This window comes from Haemaphysalis longicornis, unplaced genomic scaffold, assembly GCF_048455015.1.
Source record: "Haemaphysalis longicornis isolate Haplotype H1 unplaced genomic scaffold, Haemaphysalis longicornis Haplotype H1 scaffold_8, whole genome shotgun sequence".
Classification (NCBI taxonomy): Eukaryota; Metazoa; Arthropoda; class Arachnida; order Ixodida; family Ixodidae; genus Haemaphysalis; species Haemaphysalis longicornis.
The window spans coordinates 153162790-153187710 of NW_027526445.1; the positions used below are offsets into that span (position 1 = coordinate 153162790).

At 48.2% G+C, this 24921-nt stretch overlaps 1 protein-coding gene across 3 annotated transcripts; it reads right to left on the reverse strand.

The window, feature by feature from the left end:
* Positions 1-8: 8 nt before the first annotated feature.
* On the reverse strand, positions 9-20864 carry LOC144149546 (spermatogenesis-defective protein 39 homolog). 3 transcript variants are annotated; one of them, XM_077681169.1, is made up of 19 exons: positions 20629-20864; positions 20488-20553; positions 19965-20080; positions 19815-19887; positions 19628-19739; positions 19443-19534; positions 19278-19346; positions 15818-15910; positions 12917-13053; positions 11592-11619; positions 11428-11501; positions 11256-11346; positions 10281-10415; positions 8395-8436; positions 8197-8286; positions 7393-7479; positions 4928-5017; positions 1710-1814; positions 9-114 (listed from the first exon to the last, which is right to left on the reverse strand). In XM_077681169.1, the coding sequence occupies exons 2-19, from the start codon at positions 20545-20547 to the stop codon at positions 94-96; spliced, it is 1515 nt and encodes a 504-aa protein (XP_077537295.1). In that variant the 5' UTR covers positions 20548-20553; positions 20629-20864; the 3' UTR covers positions 9-93. The 3 variants fall into 3 exon arrangements, with proteins under 3 accessions (XP_077537295.1, XP_077537296.1, XP_077537297.1); XM_077681170.1 differs by having other exon boundaries at positions 20488-20864; XM_077681171.1 differs by lacking the exons at positions 8197-8286; positions 8395-8436.
* Between the last annotated feature and the right edge of the window lie 4057 nt (positions 20865-24921).

Genomic DNA, 24921 nt, shown 5'->3' on the forward strand with positions numbered 1-24921 from the left:
ACAAACAATGCATGAAAAGTGCCAATTTTCTTTCTAACCCTCCCCTCCTCTCGTTTTGTCTTGTTAATCTTTTATTTACATATTTTAATTGCTTCAATTCTTCCACTTAACAGCCTGAAAAAAAGAAAAGTGACATGCAGCAGTGTTAACCATGCAGAGAAACGCAACTTGCTTCTTCCAAGCACGTAATGTAAAATTCTTTTGTTTTAGGATTTTTTACAGAAACTTGGCTCTTGCAGTGGTAGCGGAGTACATAATACATTTAGGGGGCACATGGGTCTTTCATTAAAAAAATTTATTTTTTCTGTTATGATATAAACATTGGAGGACATACGTAGTTTCACATTCTGATTGTAGATATAAAATTTGTTTTTCTGTAACACGACTATATTCAGATGTTTATATTTGATTTTTTGACAGCCTTTGTAAAAAAAACTGCTGGAGTGATGCAGCTGAGCCAGGTACCAGTTAACTGTGCACAAATCGAGGAGGGCAATAAGACTGACATTCTATCTGGTCTGTAGTGGTTCAGCCAAACAAAACTGCTCCATTCTTTTGGTGGTGCCCCCTCCCCCATTAAAGTGCTGCGCTATTGAGAACTGGTCACAGTGCTGAAGAGAACAACCCGGGAAAGACCAAGCCAGTTTTTCTGGTTGCCATCTTCTAAGCCCAAACTTCAAACGGTCGTAACTTCTGCTCAAGACCAGATAGAGTGATAATGTTAGTCTTATTGCACTCCAGCAGTTTCGTATGAAATCTGTCAAAACATCAAATGTAAAAATCCAAATAAGTTAGACTATAGTCGTTTTACACAAATACAAATTCTATACCTACAATCAGAATGTAAGACTACATATGTCCTCCAATTTTTATCATTGTAGCTATAAAAATAAACATTTTTGGTTTAAGACCAGTGTTCCACCTTGACGCACAAATAAAACACCAACCATAGGCTATGACCGCTGCACGCAAATACAGCATATTTTCGCCTTGTTTTACCTCATAACAGGATCTGTGTGCTGTTGAACACCAGCAAGATTCGTGCAGCAAGCTCACTTGTTTAGGGACAGACAACAAAAATGCATTGCTTGCTGCGATAGACCACTAGTTGAAGGTTGCTTCTGTTTTTTCTATGCATATGAGCAGCGTTGCGACGCTATGCACTGAGGCATGATTATTCAACTGCCATCAAAAATTTACAACACAGCATCTCGCTGCATTGTGACCATTAAAATAAACATGGTGCGCCAAGGAGTTGTCGGGAAACTTCACAAACAATAACAACCAGCTTCGCTTCATGACACTGGCTTTCGAAAAACACCTTTCGCGCATGCAGGGTGGATTCTCCTACGCTGCGATTGCGTCCGAAATAACTGCCAACTTGTAAAGGACCTGTCCTCTGCTGTGACCATAATATTCACAGAAGTAATAACTTCCAAGACATATTAATGGCAGATAGCTCTGAAAATGGTTAGTGACCTATGACTATTTTCGGAATGTACCGCTGGGGGATTTTGATGCCTTTATTACAGGCAGCGCTCGTGGCCTGTGGAAGCTCAGTCCGTTCAGATAAGCCAGTGGGGATAAGAACTTGTCAAGCCAAACTATTGCAAGCGACAAAACGAGTGTTCCGTATAAATGGGACTACTTATTATGTCAAGCTAAAATGTGGCTCAGCCAAAAGCGAACGAGGCTGGCAGCCTGCTCACCGAGCCACTGAGGATCCTCTCGATCTCGTAGAAGGCCGCAGACTGCGGCTGTATCTCGCTCTTGTACCTCAGCAGTCGTTGCCGGTCCCGAAGGTACACCAGCGTCTGCAAGAACAAGACCACACCCAGTAACGTCTTGGTACTTTGCAAGGTTTACTGCCACCCGCCGCGGTGGCTCAGTGGCTAAGGCGTTGCGCTGCTGAGCACGAGGTTGCGGGTTCGATTCCCGGCCGCGGCGGCCGCTTTTCTGATGGAGGCGAAAAGCAAAAACGCCCGTGTGTACGAGATTTCGGCGCACGTTAAAGATCCCCAGGTGGTCAAAATTAATCCGGAGCCCTCCACTACGGCGCGCCTCATCGCCTGCGCTGCGTCGGCGCGTTAAACCCCACAATCAATCAAATCAAGGTTTACTGCCAGGTGAACGCAACATACAGAAAAAAAAAAAAAAAAAAAAACCCTAGTCTGGCAATCTGGATTTGGGATGCAGCTGATGTCTGCAGCAGAATCAATGGTCGCTGCTGGATCAGTGTTGTGGTACACATTGGTGCACAGTCTTGGTTTAATTTCACAAGGTAACCATTTATGCAACCTTGCCAGATTTCGAATTTTCAAGCAGCCACTTTTACGACTACGACATCTCGTTGTGTGAAAGAAAACTTCAAAAAGAAAATAAACGAAATTCAAAAGCGCACACACTTTCGTCCAGGCAAGTGGTGCATGCTTGCACCAACTATTTTTCCACTCGATACACTTGCCGGCAACGTGCTGACTCTTGGAACCAAAAGCAGAGATAAGTGTTTACAAATTAAACTGTTGCGAAAGCTTTTTTTGATTCTCAGTAAAGCACATCTCTGGGCTAGCTGATTCGTTTCGAACCCGGGTTCGATTAAGTGCGCTGCTAAGGCTTACCAAATTTGGCCATGCGTCTTAGGAAGGAGAATTTTTACCACCATGGTCACACTGTGTGCTCTGGCCGACTCCTTTCACAGGGCAATCAACCCTGAATTCGTTTTCACCTGAATATGGAGGCATCATTATGCTCCCCATTGGTGGATGAAGTTTGAATGATCACGGGCTATTACTGAATTGCTAGGGTATGTTAGTCTTGTAGAACAGTACTACTTTCCAGTTAAATACGATTGCACAGGCATGCCCGAGTAATAAGACCTCTCAAAAGACAGTTCAGCGCTTGCATGGATGTGCAAAACAGCCTCCAGGCAACTTGGTACTTCAGGTGTCCAGCAACACGTTTTTAAGTTATGCTGCTTACACCACAAATTGATTCTTGGGCTCCTTAAGGGCAAATTCAGGCAGAAAGAGTTGTTTTTAGCAAAACTAGAGAGTGCAAATTAGAAAATAGGGTGCTTTGTAATTTCATGTGTCGTAGCAGTCGGTCGCAGACGACGTGTTTTAGAATTAAAGGGGCACTGACACAAAAATTTAGCATCTTGTTTTTTTCGTTGCGATAAGTAGCTAGTGACCTACTTATAACCTGTAGAAACCTCATTTGCTTCAGCGTGCGACGGTTGTTTAATTAGAGGGATTTTCAATGCGGCCAGTCGCAGTTTCGGTTTCAGCGAGTGCCGCGAAACGATGGATTTTGTGGATATTGTGTGAACAAAGCTGACCACGTGACCTTCGGAGGGATATCACAGAGCAGAGCCGCCGTAGCTCTGTCGAATCCGCATCGACGGCAGTTTCTGCGAATGCCCCACGTACTGATCTCGTGAGGCGCTTAATTAAAAAGCGACGGTGGATGTGACGCAGGCGCTGCGAGTGCAAATGCTACCGCGGCTAAAGAACGACGCGCGACGCTCGAGACGGTGGGTGGCAAGACGCGCGCTGGGAGCAGCCGGCCGGTCTGCCTACAGGTCCGCCTACAGATGTGTTCGGCTCAGCACTGCGGCGGATATTCGAGTGCCGCTCTCGTAAGCGGTGCAGATGACAATTTTTAATGCAACCCGCCATCGCATCATTAACTCCTTTCTCATTTAAGCCACTATGGTCGGGACTTGGGGACAATTTCGTGCAGCGGTAACAAGCTATCACTCGAGCTACCTGCGCCGGCCTGGGCCACTTCGCGGCCGTGGCCGCCGCCTGCACAGCGACCGTGCGGCTAGCTCAGTGGGCTTTTCGTGCCTCCAGCGCGTTTTCGTATCCAATGGTAATATACAGTAATAGAAACAGAGTGCCTGGAATCGCTGTAGAACTTTGGTCGCGGCCAGCTGCCCGATTAGCTGACGAAATCACGGCGCCTCCGCCGCCAACGATCGGGTCGTTCGTTCTCCAGAGCAAAAGCTCCGCCCTCCGGCCCTCCGATTGGAGCGGCGAGCCGGGCGAGCCCGCGTAAAACGCCGGTAGTGCGGAAGCGGCAAACACAAACTCGTGACGTGTTTGGATGTTGTTTATTTACAATTGCGCGTGGTCCTCTGCTGGCTGCTCGGTTGCGTTTCGCACACTTCAAAATTGATTTTAAATATGTTCTAGGCTGTATTCGCCGCTGATATTTTGCAGATGATGTATATGTGTTCCCACAAATCTATCTCCGACGTTATCTCGCCTTTAAAATTTTGTGTCAGTGCCCCTTTAAGGGGTACTGACACTGATTCTGGGTGTTATTATTACAGTTAGCTTCCTTTACACGGAATACTTTATGTTCAGATATAGCGAAAAATGGATAATAACGAACGTATTTCCGTTTCGTGGTGTGTTCATTATAAGCGGGCTAGACTGTATATAGATTTTTTCTTTTGCATCAAGGCTGATACAGAAGTGTGCAATGTTCTTTATGGAACATAGACACATACATTTCAATTTCTCTGAATACACAAACCCCTTCCTAGGATGTCACTTATTGACAACACCTCCACTTGCACCACGTACAAGGAGGACTGCAGAGCAACAGAGCCCAAAAATCTCGATGCATGCACGCACACACACCTACCACATCTTTTGCAACCAACACATTTGACGGGAGTTTCAAAAACATCATGCACAATGCCGTTACTCAACAAAAGGTATCCACACCACACGCGCTTGTTTAAAACAAACGTCGCTTACTCGCTCTTCTTAGCCGTCGTCAGTGTCTGGGTGCTGAAAACGGCAAGCAAGTTCACCACAAAACGTTAGACACGCAGTCGTAGAAGAAAAAGATGCCTCGCTGCAATACAGTGCATCCCACTTAACAAGCAGCCGGTTGGCAGCCCTGGGAGACTCACCTCAATGGCAACGCTGTGGCATTTGTGCACCTTGGCCAGTGCGTAGCGCTTCTCCGCATCGTCGACCATCTGGAGGTACCTCTCAAAGACCTGATGGCATGACAACAGACGAACCAGACTCCACTGTTAGCCAGGGCTCAGCTACTCTATTTCGCCAACATAAACTTGTACGCATCCAATGGCGCATAGGGGTGAGAGATACTAAAACGCTATCCTTTTTAAGACACCAACATTGCTCAGTTCGAAATTCCAGTGGCAATGCAAGAGCTCACACCACGCGGGAGCCCAACCATATGACGCAAATGGTTGCGAAAAGCAAAACGCCCATGTCCTGAGATTTCAGGTTACGTTTAGTTCGATATATATCGATTAGTTCGATATATCCAATAGTTAGATATAGCCGAACCCGCCTATAACGAGCTTATTGTTACGAGTTCGCAATCCACAGGAGCCCCCCCCTTACTCCGCCATCCGCGTATGCAGAAACGAACACAGTACAGTAGCCATTACCATACCAAAATAATCCATTTATTGCAAGTATAGTAAAGCTACTTTCCGCCTTAACTGCCCACGTTGCAAAAAAAAAACTGTGATTTTTGTTTTCACTTTCGTTTTGGCGGCTTCAACTAGCATAGCATTCTCTATACGAAACATTGTTTGCACCAGTCCGAGTCCGCGTCCTCAAAAATCTAAGAAGCATTGGCGCAGCACATCGACTGCTGAAAGCGCTTTATTATAAGCGTCGGACGGATTTCACTCGCGACATCACCGGGAACGTTGGCGAGCTTTTCCCACCGTTCACCGATGCTGCTGTCTTAGACCGGACTCGCTGACTGGGCGGGTTCCGTCGCGAGTCCCACGCATCGGAAACAGTTACGGAAAGTATTGGGCGTCACGTCGCTCCGTGCGAGGCGCAATGTCTCAGTCGCGGCTCTTGCTCTGTGGTCACGGCCAATCCACATCTCAATTGCCGCTCGAGATCATGCATTTCGGCGGCCATTCTAGGCGCCCAGAGTTCGATATATCGGATGTGAACTTCGTTATAAGGAATATGTTTCCCTTCGTTATAAGGAATATGTTTCCCATGTATTTCTGCAACTGAATTATTTTTGTTCGATATATACCATAATTCGCTCTATCCGGGTTCGTTATAGCCGGGTTGGACTGTATAGTGCACCTGATAGCCGAAATGTAGGTTTGCCGCGTTAAACCCCCCGAAATTACAAAAAAAAAAAAAAAAAATGAAGGTATTTCTTCTCTTACAAGGTCCTTCCTCCTTTATGCAAGCAGCAACGTTGCTTCTTTTTATATCGCTCAGTAGGCTTTTTAAAGAAACGTGCGGTTACAGCGCAGCTGAATTGTATTCCACAAATAAACGGCTCAATGCCTGCTATACTTTTTTTTTTTAATTTTGCTTTCGTGTTTAGCTTTGTTGGTCAACCCATGCAGTGGCCTCGGAGTACAACTCTTCATTTGCATAACAAATGCCTGGCCTTCGATGACTGGCAAGACATCATATAATTTACATTAACCCTGTGTTTGTTCACCCACACTTTATGCAGATGAGAATGCGCTTGCAATCCATTAAATGCTCCTGTCGCCTAATTGGAGAAAAGGACAATGCAGGAAAAATATGATTTTAGGGGCGAAGCCCCTTAGGGGCTGGGGCTGTTGGCGTCTCCTGTCATCGTTGTCGTAATCGTCGTCTCATGTAGTCACGGTACTAAAACACCAGGACACTCGTTTACGCCTCGCGCTAGAGAGCTTCGTGCTCCAAAGACACGAGACTTTAACAGCAAAGCTGTATATTTCTACCCCCCCCCCCCCCCCCCCAACGGTTTCATCTCCGCGGGCAAAAACGCCAAGGTGCCAAGAATACACTTACAAACTGCATGCTTTGCCCTTCCCCAGGTTTCACGTTAGTGGAGATGGCCCGGGATTTTTTTAATGCACCTTAATCTCAGAGAAAGAAAAGTATTCAGACCACGGACATTACTGACCTTGACACTGATGATAAAGTAATTGAACAGTGTTTGATAACTCTTTGGTGTGCCATTAAATGTAAACTGCAAACAACTAATACCAGAATAACAAATCAAAGGAGTTCAAGGTTGCATTAACAAAGCAACTACATTTGGCTTCACTTAAAAGACAATCTTTTGAAAGTGAAGACCTTTACAACAGCAGTATGTTTGGCGACTTTATTATTCTTTCTTCTTGCTCTGCCAAATGGCTTTCCGTAAGCTGTAGCACTCTTCATGCTCAGTGCAGATACTTTGAAATAAAAATGTCGCAAGGGTTAGACAACGGCCCAGAGAAAACTTGATAAACAAATGCCTAGCTTTAATTACTTTACAAAAACTTGCATGTGACTTCTCACTAGCAAATGCCTGGTGGATGGGAGGGGAAAACAGAAAAAAGGAAAAAAAAAAAGGTTGGAAAAAAGAAAGGCAATGGGTGCGTACCTCAGGTGGTGCGTGTGCCTTGGCCAGAATCTCTACAGCCTTGTCAAAGCCAATGCAGCATCGCATTTTAGACTTGCCCAGCCAGGACTGGACGAGGGGGGGAGGGGGGGAAGAAAAAGCACCAGAAATAGCTGAGAAAAACAGCCAAAAGCACAACACGGCATCGTTACGGTATCGCAAAAGTGACATCATCGCTGACATCCGAAGAGATGTCAAGTCCAGTATGCTAGTTCAGTAATTACGACTGTAGACACTGGTAAGGGCAACCACCAATCAAATAGGAATTGTGCGATTCAGAAAAGCTTAAGTCTCACAGGACAGGGGTGAGGGAAAGAAAGGCAAAAGCTGAACTTGATCGGATCTTGTAGGTCAGTGTTCTGGAATGCTCTCACCAACACTAAAAGATGGCCTCTACAAGAGCAAGCTCAGAATGCCGATTACTGTGCACTGCAGAAGTGCATCCCCTGCCTGGGTGTTGGAAATGCAAATGGTTCCATTTGGCCCAATGTGTTTTCGGGAGGTTTTTTTCGCCTCCCAGTACTTTCCTTTGGCCAGCTTTTCACGAGTTTCGATACTTCAACAAAGATGTTCACTGGAGCCCTTCCTTCTTAATAAAAGGGAAGGGGGAATTACATGAGGGGAAGATGGTATACATCAAGGTATAGACGTTATTCCAATCACAAAACTCTACGAAACACTAAAAATGTACGGTGCAGTTATTTCTAAACAGTGGTCGAGTTTGCCAGAAGCATCGAATGCCCAGGCCTGAAGCACTGCGTACAGTGCAGCCAGCCATCCCCTCACCTTGCCCTGAAACAAGTTGTCGATCTCTTTCCAGTGCTTGATCTGGGCCAGTGCGGAGAGCGCGGTCCACACAAACTGCTTTTCAGTCAACTGCATGCAACGACGCAAGGCACAAAGTTATGCGAAACTGCTACCAGGGCAAAAAACTGCAACACCAAACAAAAGGATAATGATGACGACTCCTAGCTCAGGACTCACGTTGAAGAGTACTCTCATCTGGTTGGGACTCGCAATGTGATTCTGAAAAAAAAAAAAAAAAAAAAAAAAAGTGGGAAGGGGGCTTTTTTTATTAGAGTTAGCTCATTCAGTTTACCACGGCGGTCACAAATGCAGAAAATTAACGTTGTTTTTCAGCGTGTATTAATTAAGCATTCACAGAGCCACTGTCACAGTTTGTGCAACATAGAGTTGACGCTGGCGTCCGTGTTAATGCTGCCTACTGCCATGAGAACGCAGTTTCGGACCAAACTTATTCTTCACATGCCGCCGGTACTACCAAAGCAACCGGGACACAACCTAAATTTTTGTCGGTTCCTTGCGGTAGGCTTGCATATATTCTCAAGTGTTCTAAAATGTATTTCAAAGTCTTTTGTATCCCCCAGTGGTACTGACACCAATTTTCGGGGTTAATATTATCACACAGTTTGTTTCCTTAGCTCAACAGAATACCCTGGGTGAAATATGAGCAACCTACGATGCGGGGAACATACTTTAATTTGATCTCATTTACCGCACCGACGAAACAGATGCGGAGCAGTGCGCAGCAAATGGACATCAGCGAGACTTCACTCTGTGTTAGAGATAAGAAGTAGATAAGTGTAGCCAAGTGTGTGTGACGTTTTGCACAAACTTGCGACACCACTTTACGTGTGCAGCCGGTTAGCGGTGACTCGTAGGCGAAAAAAAACCTTTCAAAAACACATTGGGCCAAATGGAACCATTTGCATTTCCAAATGGCTCCAATTGAACCAATTGTGTTTTCGGCAGGTCCCAATGAACCTCCAATTGTTTTTTTTCGACTAGCTAGGCACTGGCGCTTTCACAAAATGATGCACGTAGCCAGAGCATAACCCTCCCCAGAAAGGCACTCTTGCCAAAAACAAAGTTCCACACACGGGAAACGAGCCATTTGGCCTAGAATCGCAACACAAGTCGCCATCAGGACCTTTCTTGAAAGCGGTGATCAAATATCCCCCGCAATGGTAGGCCTAAACGCCTTCAGGCAGCTCAGCCGCAAGGCTCTGGTGGCTAGATGGTCGAAGCAATGCCTCCACTGGCTTCCGCAGAGTTCTGACGTCTACACAAAACGGTGAGGTCATAGCGGGGTTCTGCCTCCAGAGGCTGGAAGCGATGGAAATTGAAACAGACTGATTTTCAGGCTATTCTACCCAATTAATTTCCATGCGCTTATATATGCATTTAAATTGTTGTTTTGGGATTGGTAGACCACTGAGCATTATTTATACCATCTAGGGACCTCTGACATATGCTGAAATCTCGTGCATGCGGTTGTTTTTGTGTTTGTGGTTTCCATTAAAAAAAAAAAAAAGCCACCGCGGCAGGGAGTCAACCATTACCATTTCTCCACTCAACAGCGCAATGCTTTTAACTGCCGCACCACCAGTCAATCAAAGAAGGCCCGTGGCTTGGCTTGGCTACATTTTACTGATGTTAACAGGTATGGCCGAGATCCATTCAGGGCACACAAAAGTAATGGGGCACCATACAAAAAAGTGTGTTGACATGTATCGCATTGCCAAACAATTTTCTGTTGCCACCAAGCTCACCCAACCGTCTATTGAATTCCTGTTTCTGTACGTCTGGCTTTTCCTCGCAGCTGGTGTGTAGTGCAATAAACCTAACTTCGAAAATGCGCTACGCAGAGATGTTAGTGCACACACACATGCCATTTAGCAAGCCCACTTATTCGTATTGTCAGCGATGTATCGCAAAAAAGGGGGTAGGGAGGGGGGGGTGCACTCATAGACCCCCATTTGAAGAGCAGTGCTGTAGAGGCTACGATTACCAAAGGCATAAACCTCGAGTCGTGCATGAAGAGCTCTCGGAGACAGGCACCCACTCACGTGAGACACGTTGTAGTGGTAGAGACAGCAGTAGTAGACAGTGGTGACCAGAGAGGTGCCCACGACGGGGGCTTTGCGGGGAAACTCCTGCATCAGGATGTTCTGCCCCTCTTTCTCCACCCTACTGTCTTCCTCCTGCAAGGTCAGTGATCAGGCATTATGACTACAGCGTCAAAAAACCGTACTGCCCAAACCCCTTGCATTGTACCCTCCACGTATCTCACACCACAACGCACGAGTGCCCGACTTTCGAACGCGAGAGTCTACTCGTGACGGCAAGCTCTACTGCACATGAAACAGATCGCGAATCAAGTATCTCTACTCCTGACACTGAGTAGAAGGGTCTATGTAATGCACCGCAAAACGCCTGGCACAGTGAACTTCCTGTAATGCCACACGGTGCCACGGAAAGCGGTTCCAATGTAAAAAGCAGGTTCATTTGTTCGACGCCGGTAGGAGAATTTGCGTGGCTTCATTTAGTGGTAACGGTGTTTTGTCTGACGAGACTGTCAAGGCCAATTGCAAGGTTAGCACCAGCATCACAAAGAAAAAAAAAAAGGGGGTGGGGTGTGGCAGAGACTACCCTCCCCTAATGAACATTGATTGATTGATTGTTAAGGTTTAACGCGCCGACGCTGCACAGGCGATGATGTGCGCCATAGTGGAGGGCTCCTGATTCATTTTGACCACGTCGGGATCTTTAATGTCCCCTAATGAACACGGCACCTGTTATAAGACAATATTTGAGAGGAGGAGGGAAAACAGCACAGAACTCATTGAGAAAGCAAATGAGGTAGCACTTTCGGTACTTAAAAACTACCGCCATGTCTATATTTCCTCAAGCGGAGCTCAAATGTGAAGGCATCCGCAAGGCAAGAAGAAAAGGACCACGAGAATTGCGAGCCATTAGCCCAGTGGGACTAATGCGTGAAGAGCATCCCAGGGATGGTTCAAATGAAGAGTAATTGTGGATACCTCTATGGCCAGCTGCATTTCAAGCAGCCTCAGCTCTTCCTTGACCAGCTCAGCCTGCATTTCGAGGGACGGGTCCGACTGGAAGTGGGATCTGCACGACAGGTGTGGACATTATGTCAGCGGCCCTTCTCAACTCAGTACTGCTGTGTAATAGACAGAACACTGCGCTCACTTGAAACAGGACTGCAGGTTTCGAAGCCTCGTCGCAGCCTCTGGACTTTCAACGGCGAGTCTGTACTTGACCATCTAATAGTGAAGCAGCGTGCCATCAGTAAGTCCCACTCTCACTGCAGTTGCGTAAAGTCGGACATAGCTTGGCTGGTACCAGGTACTTACAGCAGCATCCTCAGTTTTTCCAAGCATTCTGGATAGACAGAAGAGAAAAGGAAACTTGCAAACACACTCCCCGAGCTGATTGATTGGTTACAGTGAAATTACAAAATGAAGTTTCAAGGTCACCACAGTAGAAAATGAATGAAGCTTTCAGCATCAAGAGGGAGGGGATCTGGTAATGTCCTAGCATTTTCTTGCATGTTTGCTGGTGCATTTTAAAGCACATACACAATTTGAATAATGTAGCTCGCACTCAGTTTCTCCTGTCCTGCTGTTTTCATGTCATTATTTCTTTAGCTTGCTTTAAGTTGCATGTGGACCATGTAGAAACGTAGCACAGCAGTGTCCTACCAGATATAGTGCTTGGGACCATCCCTCTGTGATATTGTCTGCACAATGTGTTATTCGTAACATTTGCTCCTAATATTGGTAAATTGCGTTACATTTCTTGTTTCCAAGTGGTACATTACCATGCTTTGGCATCTGCTTCAGAAACTCCCAAACTAGCACTTTTCTTGCTCCGAGAACTGCTCCAAGATATGAAATACCACTTTCATCATTGCGATGGTTGGTCGTTGCATTCCAAACACTTCACCACTTTCTTTTGGAAAAAAAAAACTAGCCATCGATTGACATTAGTCCTAATAAAAATTAAAACTTTTTTCTAAGCACCTTCATTTTGCTTCCGTATGGTATTTAGTGTATTTCACAGTCAGCTTCTGAAATTACCTCAAACATTCTGGTTGTTATTAGTCTCTGCAAAAAATTGCTCTCTTAACCTACCGTATTTTCGCGATTCTAAGCACCCTCCCCTACTTTCGGAAAAAAAAAGAAATTGGAAAAAAAACCTTAGCACGCCAATCTTAAGCACCCCCTTTTCTAAGCAAGCACCGCGAGGTGGATTTGAGATGCATAAAAGTGGGCCCGAGTTGACGTTGTGGGCAAGTCATTTACGAAGTTTTCAATTACAAACCACTTCAACAAAACAGAAGACGACATACTGGGGATACTGAGAGCGGCGGCCCCAGCGGCACAACCGACTCAAATGGTAGTGCAGATGGCTAAGGATGTGACGCAAGCAGTCTGTTCACTATCTGTACATATTTTTCTTTCGAATTTTTCCCAAATAAAACTTTATTCCTCACGCCCGTCTCATCAAGATACGGCCGCAAAAAAAGTGGCGGGGCGAGTGATTATTTAGGTTTTCTGAATATAAGCACCCCCCTTACTTTGGGCAATCGTGATCACAGAAAAGAGGGGGTGCCTATAATCGAGTAAATACAGTAGCTTAGGGAAAGAATGACAGACACTCTAGCATACGTGCTCACCCTAGAACGTCCATGAGCTGGCTGTTGTCCTGCACCGCCCGCAGGTGGCTTAGGTAGTGGGACACGGCCCTCGGTCGCTGCATCAGCTCCTGGTTGAACAGGGACGGCTTCAGGGTCTGCTTCAGGAAGAGAAGAACCTGCACACAGCACACAGTGGCCCAATTTAACTTCTCAGACATCATTACATTTACTGAGCAAAAAAGAAAGCGTAACCTCCCACTAGTTACCAAAGCGTCATTTCAGCTACCTTTTGACGTTCGTTCGAGGCGATGATATGGAAGAAATATTGAAAAGCTTTCGAATTTCGGGCCATGGCAATGTCATCATCATCACCATCACCAGCCTATCTATGCCCACTGCAGGGCAAAGGCCTCTCCCATTAATCTCCAATTATCCCGGTCCTGTGCTAACAGTGACCAATTTATCCCCGCAGACTTCTTGATCTCATCTGCCCATCTAACTTTCTGCCGTCCCCTGAGCAAATGAGCAAAAGTGATGAATTAAGGGCCAGTATGAAAAAGTGTGTTAAAGGAGTACTGACACGAAATTTTTATGTTACGTTTTTTTTTCGAGGTTACCGTATTTTCTCGCGTAATCCTCGCACTCGCGTAATCCTCGCACCCCTAATGTGAGCCACGAAAACTTGGATTTTTTGGTTCCTCGCATAATCCTCGCACCCCCAACTTTGCAGCGGCGAAAGTTCCCTGCTCGCGAAACCCGCATGGTGCACGCGCTCTCCAACGCGCGCCCTCCCCCGCTGCCTCTCCGTTCGGCGGAGAGCGCTGTGTCTTTCTCTATGGCTGTGTATCCAAGGCCATCCAGGCGCCCTAACAACCTGCATGGCTACTCCCTAACACGTTACTCACACTGTCCTTGAGCCGGTTTCGCGTGTGCGAACTATAGTTCATCTCAGAAGCTAGCTGCAGCACTGTGGAGGCTACATTGTTGTCCCCCTCAGGGCGCCTAACTCACCGCGAAGGAAGCGACAAAAGGCGCCGGGGCCGTGCGGTGCCACTTGCCGAGAGGGGAGAAGGGAGTGTCCTTTCAGGACCCCCTTCACGGCGGATTAGGCGCCCTCAGTGGGCGCACTATTGATAACAATGTAGCCTCCACAGTGCTGCAGCTAGCTTGTGAGATGAACTATAGACGGCGTTCGCGCAGCCCGCTGTCGTGTCGCCGTCGTGGTCCCCTCGTTTAGCAGCAGCAGTCAGTGAGTCACTCGCGTCAGTGGTGGATAGCTCGCTGCCATTTTGAGAACTTTTTGATCTCTTTGTTTTGTGCTTGGTGCCGCTTCGCCATGGGGAAGAACGCCTGCTACACTGCCGCTTTCAAATTGAACGCGATAGAGTACGCGATCGAACACGGCAACCGCGCCGCAGGCAGGCTCTTCGGCGTCACCGACTTCAACGTGCGTTACAGGAGTAGGGCACGCACATGACGACGACGAGATAGGGCGCGCGCCAGAAAGCAAAGGCGTCAATTTCATGATCGCTGATCGACGGGAGACTGTTTACGTTGTAAATAATAAAAAGAAATAGCTGCTGTTGGCAACACTGAGCTTACATATACAAAAAACGACCGCTACATTTAGCGGGACTCGCAGAAGGCAAATGGGCAACACTGTGCACCGGATTTTTTTTCCCCGCGTAATTCTCGCATTGACTTTTCCGAAAAAAAAGTGCGAGGATTATGCGAGTAAATACGGTACTTGTCAGCGGCCATAAATGGTGGACGAGCGGATCAAAGTTTCCATACTAGGCAGGACCACACGGGGGAATTGAACGTTTTTTTCGCTGCTATGCGTGCCTACCAGCCCACTAATCATAGAATGACAGATTAGATGGTCGAGCGCAGCGCAAACATTCATTTACGGCGTCATTTATTCGTGCCAGTTTCGGTTTCGACAAAAAAACGCCGAGCGGCCGCCATGACAGCATGTATCACATGGCGTCACCATTCTTGCCGTATCGCTGCCTCTCTGGAAGCGCGCGCGAGCGAGCGCACGCACGTGCCCAGACCGGCCGAGGTCTTCGCCGTCCCCACAGACCCGGGCAGCATGACGTCAGTCCCAAAACCATGACATGTACACACGCCCGAGAAGGGCGCGCCAACCACAGCCAGCGCGTCGGCTTCGTCACGGGAGCCCCGACGTCGGCAGTTTGGGGCACGTAGCAGATGATGTCACGTCGGCCCGCTCTGGGCTTTCTCGTGCGGGCGAAGATTAAAATGGATTTTAAATATGTTTCGCTGAACGGTTGCTGTTGAAACTTGCTGGGAGATATCTCCTGATAAAAAGGAAGCGTTTTACATAGTTATCTCAGCTTTGAAATTTCGTGTCAGTACTCCTTTAACTGCACGTTCGCGTTCAAGTGACAGGTCAAACAGAACTAGACACCCCTGCAACCTCCCACTCACACTTTGTGGCGGCACGGTGGCTTAGGTCTGTGGTGTCGCAGAAAAATTGCCGGAAAGTGGCTCGGAAACTGCCACTGTTCAATGTTTTCTTCAGTATCGCGATTATTTGTTTGAAGTTTGCAGTAAAATTGGCACCACTGTTATCGAAACAAAGCATTCTCTTAAACGACCCAAAGTTTTAGCCGGACTTCGTGGCCCCTTGAAATCGCACAAGTCAAGCTAGTGGGACGCAATCCCACTGACCCTTAGGCAATGGGGTTGAACGGCAGCTATAGCACACAATAGGCACAAACTGTCAGGAGGTCCCCCTGACAGTTTACTTAAGGGCCTCCTTCTGTACTAACACCAATAATGCATTTTGTAAACCAAGCATTTATTGAATAAACCTTGATACCTTAAAAGTGGTTTTCTTTCATACGAGAAGTTAGCACCATCACTGTGGTTTAACATGCAAGCAATCAATCTTGGCGCGAAATGCCGACTCACCGCAATAATGGCGTTCCCATCTTGGACGCGGACGGCCTCGTTTAGGAGAGCAATCTTGTCCTCCCTGGAGCGATGCTGGCCCAGAAAGTAGGGCTGGAGACCCGAACAAAGTAAACAAATAAGCACACATCACAACCAGCCTGCAAAGTCAATGCAAAGAAGACTCTGTTCCGAGGTATACATGGGTACCTTGCCCTAGAGAAGGCAAGCGTGGCAGGGGGCAGCAGAAAGTTAGATGGGCGGTTGAGATTAAGAAGTTTGTGGGGAATAATTGGTCGCAGTTAGCGCAGGACCGGGGTAATTGGAGATCCATGGGAGAGGCCTTTGCCCTGTAGTGGGCGTAGATAGGCTGGTAACGACGATGATGATGATACATGGGTGTGATACTTAAGGTGAAAAGTTGTGGACAAGCACGGAGGAAATTACTGGCCACGTGTCTCCTTGCTTTGCTGCAAATTTCGCCGAAAGACAATTGCCTTCCTGCCATGTCTCGCGCTGCTCCCACGATAATCGCCATCGAGGTTTGCTGGATTAAATTCAATTTTCCCACATTTTGTGGGCTGCCATCTGTTGTCACTTTTAGTTACTGTTTGGCTTGGTGCTAGAGACACAACCATGAGGCTTGGGTGCAAGCCTTTTGTATTTTGTGGTTCAAACATTGTTTCAAGGCTTTTCTTGTGTCTGCTGCTACAAAAATTACACGCACACCTATTTCTAATTAAAAAAAAACACTGACTAGTATGCACCAGTTATGTATTTGTGTTTTGCCTCAAATATGACTAATGCTTTTTTTTTGCTGAACAATGCTGCCAAGTATGAAGTATGCCAACAGATTTAGAAGTTTGGAATGGTTCTGTTTATATACATATACTTACCATTTTTTATTAATCGTTTCTACTTTTAGTTCGACGGCTGAATTGAGAAACATACAGATAGACCAAAACTTGTGCATTTAAATAGCCCATAAAAGACTATCATTTAAAAAAAAAAAGCATACGAGAAGCCTCTACCTTGCTTGTGCACTACAATATGTTTGGTTCACCAGGTCATGTAACCATTGAGGGCCAGAAGGCTGCTTTATTAACAGCACATAGCACTGGAAGTCCAGTTCACTGCAGCCCACCCCCGCTTTGCAATTAGCCTGTTATCCCATCGGCACAGACAACGAGAAGTGAGAAAAGGCAGAAAGGGCGTAGAGGCAGTACAAAATAAAGGATGAGAATGTGGCCAACTTAAGACGAAGCCATCGATCCCAAAGCATGAAGCTGTGGCTCTCCTATGCTTTTCGTTCCGCTGTGCATACGACTGTAAAAAAAATGTGGAGAGTAGTTGGGTGGTGCAGCGGTTGGCTTTCAAGGCTGTTTTATGTGTACCGGAAACTTTTGAGGCTAGAAGTAAAATATGCATGCAAGTATGATTAAGCAAACTGTGCAAGTCTGCTCTACAATCTACCCCCATTTTACAGGGCCACCCACTATGTAACACCATTCCATGTCGCAAACACCTTCATCAATTGCATATACTTTGATCAGTAACCCATCAGCCCTATGCCCGCTCTGTGGAGATGACAACACCATCTGCCACACTATGTGGGCGTGCCCCCCCCCGCCATCGAATAATGGGAGGCAGCGTTTGGCGGCTCTGACCCCCGGGTCCAAAAAGCCCCGGTGGGAATGTGCTGCTGAAATACTGCTGGCCTGCGCCCAGTGGTCCCCACCCACCCCTAAATTGCATACTGCAAATACTCCTCCTTTCCATCCAATAAATGTGTATTAAAGAGGCCCCCGATCAAATTATACGAATCGTTTTGCCAAAGCATACATGTTTGTATGTGTTGTTTCGTGAGTAAGGTGGCACTAGCGTTTCAGGTTAGCGAAGTGCAGTTTGCTTCTCCCAATAGCACTTCACTTGAGGAAACAATTTTTGGCACAGCCAATGTGACTGCAAGGCTTTGTTTGGTCTTAGCTGCTGCAAAGTCGCGTCCATTCATGGACAGCGAGCCCTACAGATAGGGTTTAAGTTTCGCGCTTGTAAACGTCTGCCCTCCCTTCGCAGTCCGGCTACTACTATCACATCAGTTGCCAACATTCGCATGAGAGCTACTCGACAGACGAGAGATACTCGACAGTTGGAATTTCTCAGAATGCACAGATAATTTGAAGTCGAGTGTGAATACCACAACTTAGCCATTTGTGCCTATGCTGGTTGAGACATGGCCAGGTTTTCTTAGTACGCTGCATGACATTCTCCCCCGATGACATCAAAATGCTTGTCCACTGCTTCAGGCAGCTAAATTTGATCTGCTAGCCTTCCTTACTGCGTCTTTTTGTGACATGATGATAGGGTTGCCATCTTTCCCTGAAAAAAAAAACCGGCCCCTCAGGGGAGGGGGGTGTTAATTTGTGTTGAAAAAAGACGCCATGTTTTTCACATGCAGTGTCATTTATTGTAGCGTTTCCTTAGAGAGAAATCAAAATAACATTTGTGCTGAAAGTGATTGAGAGCTTGGTTACTGCTCTGCATGTGCAAAGTATGCGCAATTGCTGACTGTGGCGGCAGCATTTCGTTGTTTTGTTCCTCCCTTAGGTCCCCCTCCATCTCAGACAGCGCACTCGCCTGCGTATTTTCTCTGCTCGCGTGTCTTTGCGCAGCTTGTCGACACATATTTGTCGTCTTAGCTGTTGAATTGACGCTTATAAAACGCCAAAACGGACACAATCACGGCACAAACGCCAAAAAACCGGCCAATGACGGCCGGTTTCAAGTATGCACCGGCAACCGGCCCGCTGTTTAAAAAACCGGTCGGGCCGGTCCAAAACCGGGCAGGTGGCAACCCTACATGTTGACTTAACGCATGCTGTGGGCACAGCCTCATATGAACATCATCAATGCTTTCCGGGAACGAATGATCCTAAACCTACTCCTGATACTTTCAACTCTTCAATGCTGTGCAAATCCCCAAAGCTATGTCTGATACTTTCAACTGTGCACTGCTGTGCCAACTTAAGTTATTAGCAGATGCTCCTTTTTCTTTTTAATATAGTCTGGAATGTCAATGCATGTGGAATCTAAGCAGTGATTTGATTGTGGGGTTAACACGCCGACGCTACACAGGCGATGAGGCGCACCGCAATGGAGGGCTCCGGATTAATTTTGACTACGCAGGGATCTTCAATGTGCACCGAAATCACAAACGCACAGGCGTTTCCGCTTTTTGCCTCCATCAGAAAAGCGGCCGCCGTGGCCGGTAATTGAACCCGCGTCCTCGTGCCTAGCAGCGCAACGCCTTAGCCACTCAGCCACCATGGTAGGTGAACCTAAGCTGTGCCCAAGGCCGATGCTAGCCAACCTGGGTATTGCCCTTTGCTTTTCGTTTTGATTGTGATGCAGCACCAAAGCGTTCATTTAAACCCAAGGTAAACGGCACATTGAGCAGATGTAGAAACACGAATGAACTCACCTGGCCTATGACAATGTTCCTCACAGTCTCCTCTGGAGTGTTTGCGCTCTTGATACCCTTGGTTGGAATCTGCACAGAATGTCGGGAAACTAATACGCCATAAACAGCATACAAAAACATGCTTGCACATGTTGGCTCTTAAGACTGCCGTGGCCAAGAACTTACATCATGGCCGATTCTCAGGCCTTCGGCATACTTTTGGACGTTTCCCAACTCTGCGCGCCTTAGGCTTGAGCCAGCGGCTGATTGAGGTACACCTGAGAACCCATGCCCCCAAGAGAGAGAAAGCGGCTGAGCCAAAATGGCCAATCTGCATGCAACGGACATGATGTAGAAGAGTTTTTTCGCACCTAAGACCTCTGAAGTGACCTGCTTCAAGTCATCGAGAGCGAATTCCTTAGAGCCGCGCCCAGAAGACTGCGACCTCTGGCTCGATTGCGTATTCCTCTTGCTGTCGTCCTCCTAAACAAATTGTACGCCAGGATTAATATGCATCTGGAAGGACGATGAAACGGAGGCATTAGCTGGACGACTCACCGTATCTTCTGAGAAGTTGAACGGAACGCATCCCGGTGCGTACCAGTAGTCGTCATCCGATCTCTGATCTTTCCTGCATTCAAACAAAAGGAAGAACTCATAGGAGTGTCGAGACGCAAGATTAGCAGGCACCAGGTTACAGTGACCTACTTGTTCTTTGATTGCACAGTTTGTTCCAAGCAGTCCTCTATCGTTGCTGGCTTGTAAAAATCAGACCGAAAGTCCGCATCCTGCTTGACCTGCGCCGACAGACGGGCCGCCTCCCGCTGCAACGTGACAAAATTGTTGGCGTGAACTGAGGCGCCTGTCTGAGACGGCCTCCACCCATTAACGCTATGAGCTCGAAATTTGCGGCTGTGATCACTATCGAGCGCAGATACGATTCTTCCACGTCTAACCATCCTGCATAAATTGTGAACCGTTTGGCTAACGCCTCGTCGACGTAGCCATCGCTAGAGTTACGTCCGATCATCTGTAGATATTAATAGCAATTAACAGCTAACATGGTATAGCTACTATAGGTGGTTCGTGCAATAACCATAATAGAACTTCATTCAAGCAGGAATTGTAGGCAATCGAGCGGTGGAATTTGAATTCGACGGCTTCGGAAATCGGAGGTAATGCGCAACAACGTTGGTATCGCAATGTGTTCAACTTTATGGGGTTACGTCACCAGAGGCGATGTATCATCCGGCCAGAAGACGGGCGTATTTCCGAAGCGGCCAGTGGTCATGCTACCCTGTCGGGGGAAAGCAGAGATGAAGCTGGTAGGGCCAAATTGGTTCGATCCATGCTCAACGGAAAGATCGCTTACGCCGACGTTGTGCACGTACGCCGTTCGACTCAACGATCACGTAATTCTGTTCCCGTCAAAACACATTCACTGGAGAGATTGCTTTAAGCACATAAAAGAAGTGTGCTACCGCGTCACGTCTTCGACGTCTGTTTACAGCTGGCACGAGGAAAAAACAACGAAACAGCAGGATGGCATCAAAGCAGTCGTCGAAGCAGAAAGGAAGTCTAAACCGACCAGGGTTGCCACTGAGTTTTGGGTCAATATCGCCAGACGGCCAGCAAAAAGTCGCCGAAAGTCGCCATTTTTGCTTGAGAATTCGCCAACAGTGTCGCCACACTAGATGTCTACGGCAACGCCTAAAAATAAAAGCTCCCAATTTTGTATAACCCCATAAAAATCAGCAACGTTCAAAACACTTATATTGTATTGATGTTTTTCAATGCCAGTCGTATGGTACGCTTCATAATGCCTGGTTCTTCGACTAGCCGTTAGCCGGAGCCGCAGGAAAAGCCCACTCTGGAGCAGGGGGGTAAAGCGAGCTCCGAGACCGTACGAATCGTGGGCGCTGACATGATACAATTCCCATGGTTGCCAGATCAATTGTATTCAGTTTTGTGAAGAGTTGTACGTTAATTATTTAACTAAAACAAAAAACTGAAGCAAAACAGTTGCAAATAATTGCCTCAGTAATTAAAACTAGCTCTACAAAAAACGTTTGGCGTAATTAAGCTCTAATTTGCGATCAAAAAGTAAGTGCGTAGCTCAGTTTGGTTTCGATTTTTTAAGTGTGCTAGGAAGTGGCGAGGCCCTTGCGGCTGACTTGCGTAGTGTGTGTGTGTGTGTGTGTGCAGTATCCAGCTCAGATCTGCGTGCGTGCAAAACGCGTACAACTGGTACAACTCGGATGTACGCGCTGAGCAAGTGCCTCCCCGGGCGCTTGCGAGGCTGTCATTCGTTTCTTCACGTTAAACACCCTGTCTATTGCCCCTGAACTGACGCCGGAACAGCGATTCCGATCTGACCTTGACCGCCTTGACTACCGCAAGTTCACTACAGGCTACGGAGTGGCAGCCAGCGATTGTTCCCGTTGGAAGAGAAATAAAAGGAAATTTCATAATTGTTCGGTTCCAGTTGTTTTATTCATGGAACTTCTTACAGCTCTCCGTGCTTCGAACTTTCGCGCAAACGTTCGTGAAGGTAGAACGAAAAAATAGGTAACGAATGCGGTTTCTTTTTTAATCGATCACAAAAAGTCAACAAGTCAATGTTCTCTCCTCGCGCGCTCTGTGCGGCAAATTACTGCCCATTCAATATTGCCCATTCAGTCCCGCAAGCTTTCCCTTTGAAGTGGTGGAAAGCAGCCAGAACTTGACGAATACAGACGGAAAGGAAAACGGGACACGCCGCTGACTGTATTTCGCATACTCCCTTGGCATGCATTCTGCGACTCCGTTGGCCTGCGAGCGACCGCGCTCTTTCGTTCCTGTGCTTTAAAGGGCCGCGACTCACCGGCAATATCAGCGTTGGCCCATGCGATAACGTTTTTCTTTTTTTGTGTGTCAACAAAGGTTTTACATTCAGCTACAAAGCCACAGTTCTTCACTTCACTTCGTTTGAAAAGCATTGAGCAACTCGCAAAATGTCACAGAATGGAAAACAAAGCAGCACAGCGCAAAAATGCACGGAGATCATGACGGAGATTCATTTTTTCTGTGCGCCACAGTACGGATCAGCTGATTCCTTGACGTCCTCGCACATGCGATCAGTCGCATTCGGGCTTGCGCGCAAGTGTTGTGTGAGCGTCGCCACATCTTGCTCAAATAGTCTCAGTACGTATAAGTCACACGCTAAACCGAAAACTCGTCGGTTACCTACCCACAGGAGATAAACTACGCAATGCTGTCGACGCCGCCTACACAAAATCCGCCTGGCCAGCGGTTCGCCATGTTACAATTGATCCCGGCATGCTTCGCTAGCCGGACGCGGAAACGCCACAGTAGCCCGTTGCCAGATTACAACCCATCGCTTTCGCCGTTTTTAGTAAGCAAAAACTCAGCTGGCAACCTTAAAATCGTTGTATCATGTCTGCCACCGTGTGTCGTACGGTTCCAATGCATTGGTTCAGCGGCGCGCTTTCCCTCTAGAGTCAGTATATTATCTCTATGCTCTGGAGTAAGCAGCGGCTGTAGTATTGGTGGAAAAAAAGCAGATAAGTCGATAAAGTGTCATCCCAAGCAGGGGTAGCGGCAGGGCAGAATTAAAAAGAAATCTGAGTTGAGGGTTAACTAAATTTAAGTAAGGCTAGATGGCGCATGCCGTTACGCCGATTCAAAGGGGAGGCCTTTGATCATCATCATCATCATCATCACTTTGGCGGAAAAAGCCCACTTTGGCGGCGGTTTGCACGCAGCCGGCCGCGGCCGCGGTTGCAGCAATCCTCCCTGTTCTGTGAGACTGTAGCACAACCAGCACAACCACAGCTTGGGGAGCGCGCTGCTCTTCGAGGCTCGAGCGGGAGCTCTCCGTACTCATGTGCGCTCCGTACTCGCCACTCTCGGGGCGCGCGGTGGCCCCCGCGCCGTTTCACACCGGCTACGTCACCGCTGAAGGCCTGGGTCCCTGGGTCGCACTAGAGTCGCACAGGCCACCCGTTTTCGGGAGCAACGCGGCAGTAGACCATGTACGCTGTCGTAGCATACGCGGGGGCAGCGGAGGCTCGGTAAGCGCCACTCGCCAACACCAGCGGGCTGGGCGCACGAAATCTCCGGACAATCCGGCCGCCGAGCCACCGAACGACCAGCGAGAATTTTCTCGCCCCGCCGCGGACCCCTCGCCGCGCACGCAGTCGTTCCTAACGGAGATGCTCCCCTAGATGCAACCTCGTTGTTGCAGCAAGCCAGTAGCTTGATCGAGTCCCTTTCAGGCGCTCTAAAGTTTTCCCTGGAGGAACCGAAGCTGTCAAGTCTACTGGTGAGGCTGGAAATACCAGTTTACCGCGGTTACGAGGATACCATCAGCGTGACCAACTTCACTGAGGCTCTCACGCACTACCAGACAGCCATGGGACTCAGCGACAGCAATATGCTCGCTCGTGTCGTGCCAGTCGTGCTTACGAAGCGAGCAGAGCAGTGGTACGTACCAGCTTGCCGGTCACCGAACCGCCACGTTCACTGAACTCAAGGCGGCAATCCGTCGCTAATTTCTTCCAGTGGACTGCCATCGGAGGACGCGGCGTGAACTGGAGCTGCGCACACAAGCTCTAGGAATCCCTCCTAGTGTTTGTGCGGAGTATGGAGTCGGTTCAAATCGCCGAACCGACAGCCCTGAACGATGAACGCGTCGAGAGGGTTATCAGGCAGGCGCAACCCACTTTTGCGGCGTACCTGCGCGGCGCTCGGTTCCGCGACCTGGAGGAGCGAGCCGCTGAGGCGAAGCGGATACAGGGCCACATACTCGCTTCCCGAGTGTATCGCCCTCTTCCGCCGGCAAGCGAGGCTCTTGAGCCCCGCTGCGCGTGGAAGGGAGCTTCCTCTTTTTCTTGCCACCCGCCGGACGCCGCCCACGCAGTCGGAGCGGAAGACAAAGGTCTGTTGGAAATTAGCGAACGAGCTTTGGACCCATACACTTACGGACGCCACACGGCCAATGCCAGGAAAAAGCCTGCAACAACCGCCCTGAACGCAGGTCCGGCGGCAGGCGGAGACACTCCAAGGGATGCCAATCGCGGGAATACCCGTGGTGGGCTGCGCTGTTTTCGTTGCAGAAAAGAGGGCCACATCAAGCGCAACTGCTCCCAGCCGCCGGCGCAGTTGGGAAACGCAGGTGCCGGCCGAGCGGGAAAGCCCGTTCGGCCCTCCCTGGCCGCCCGGGTTACCCCGTCGGAGGGCCTGCTCCGTTCATCAGTGTCGTCATTGCGGGCCGAGAATCCCGGCTTTATTGGACACGAGAGATAGCGCTTTGTTCAGAGACGAAATGTTGTACGTCTTGCATCAGCGTTCTGTTCGCCTCAGGGAGTGCCGAGCTGTGTTCAGCCTTGCCAGCGGTGTGGCGCGTGCCGGCGCCGCCGCAAGGTTGACAGTTCGATGGTACGGGCGGAGGAGTCGATGTCGTTTTATCCGCCTGCCAAGCCAGAGTGTCCCCGTGATTTTGGGCCGCGACTTTCTTCGGAAGTCCAGAATTACGATCGACATTATGATCCCGCTTTCTGACCCCCGATGCCAACCCCCACGCCGCCGCCTCCACATGCCCACGCCTCGGGCGAAATAAGACACTGAACAGAGACGACTGAAACTTTCGAACACCGCATGACCG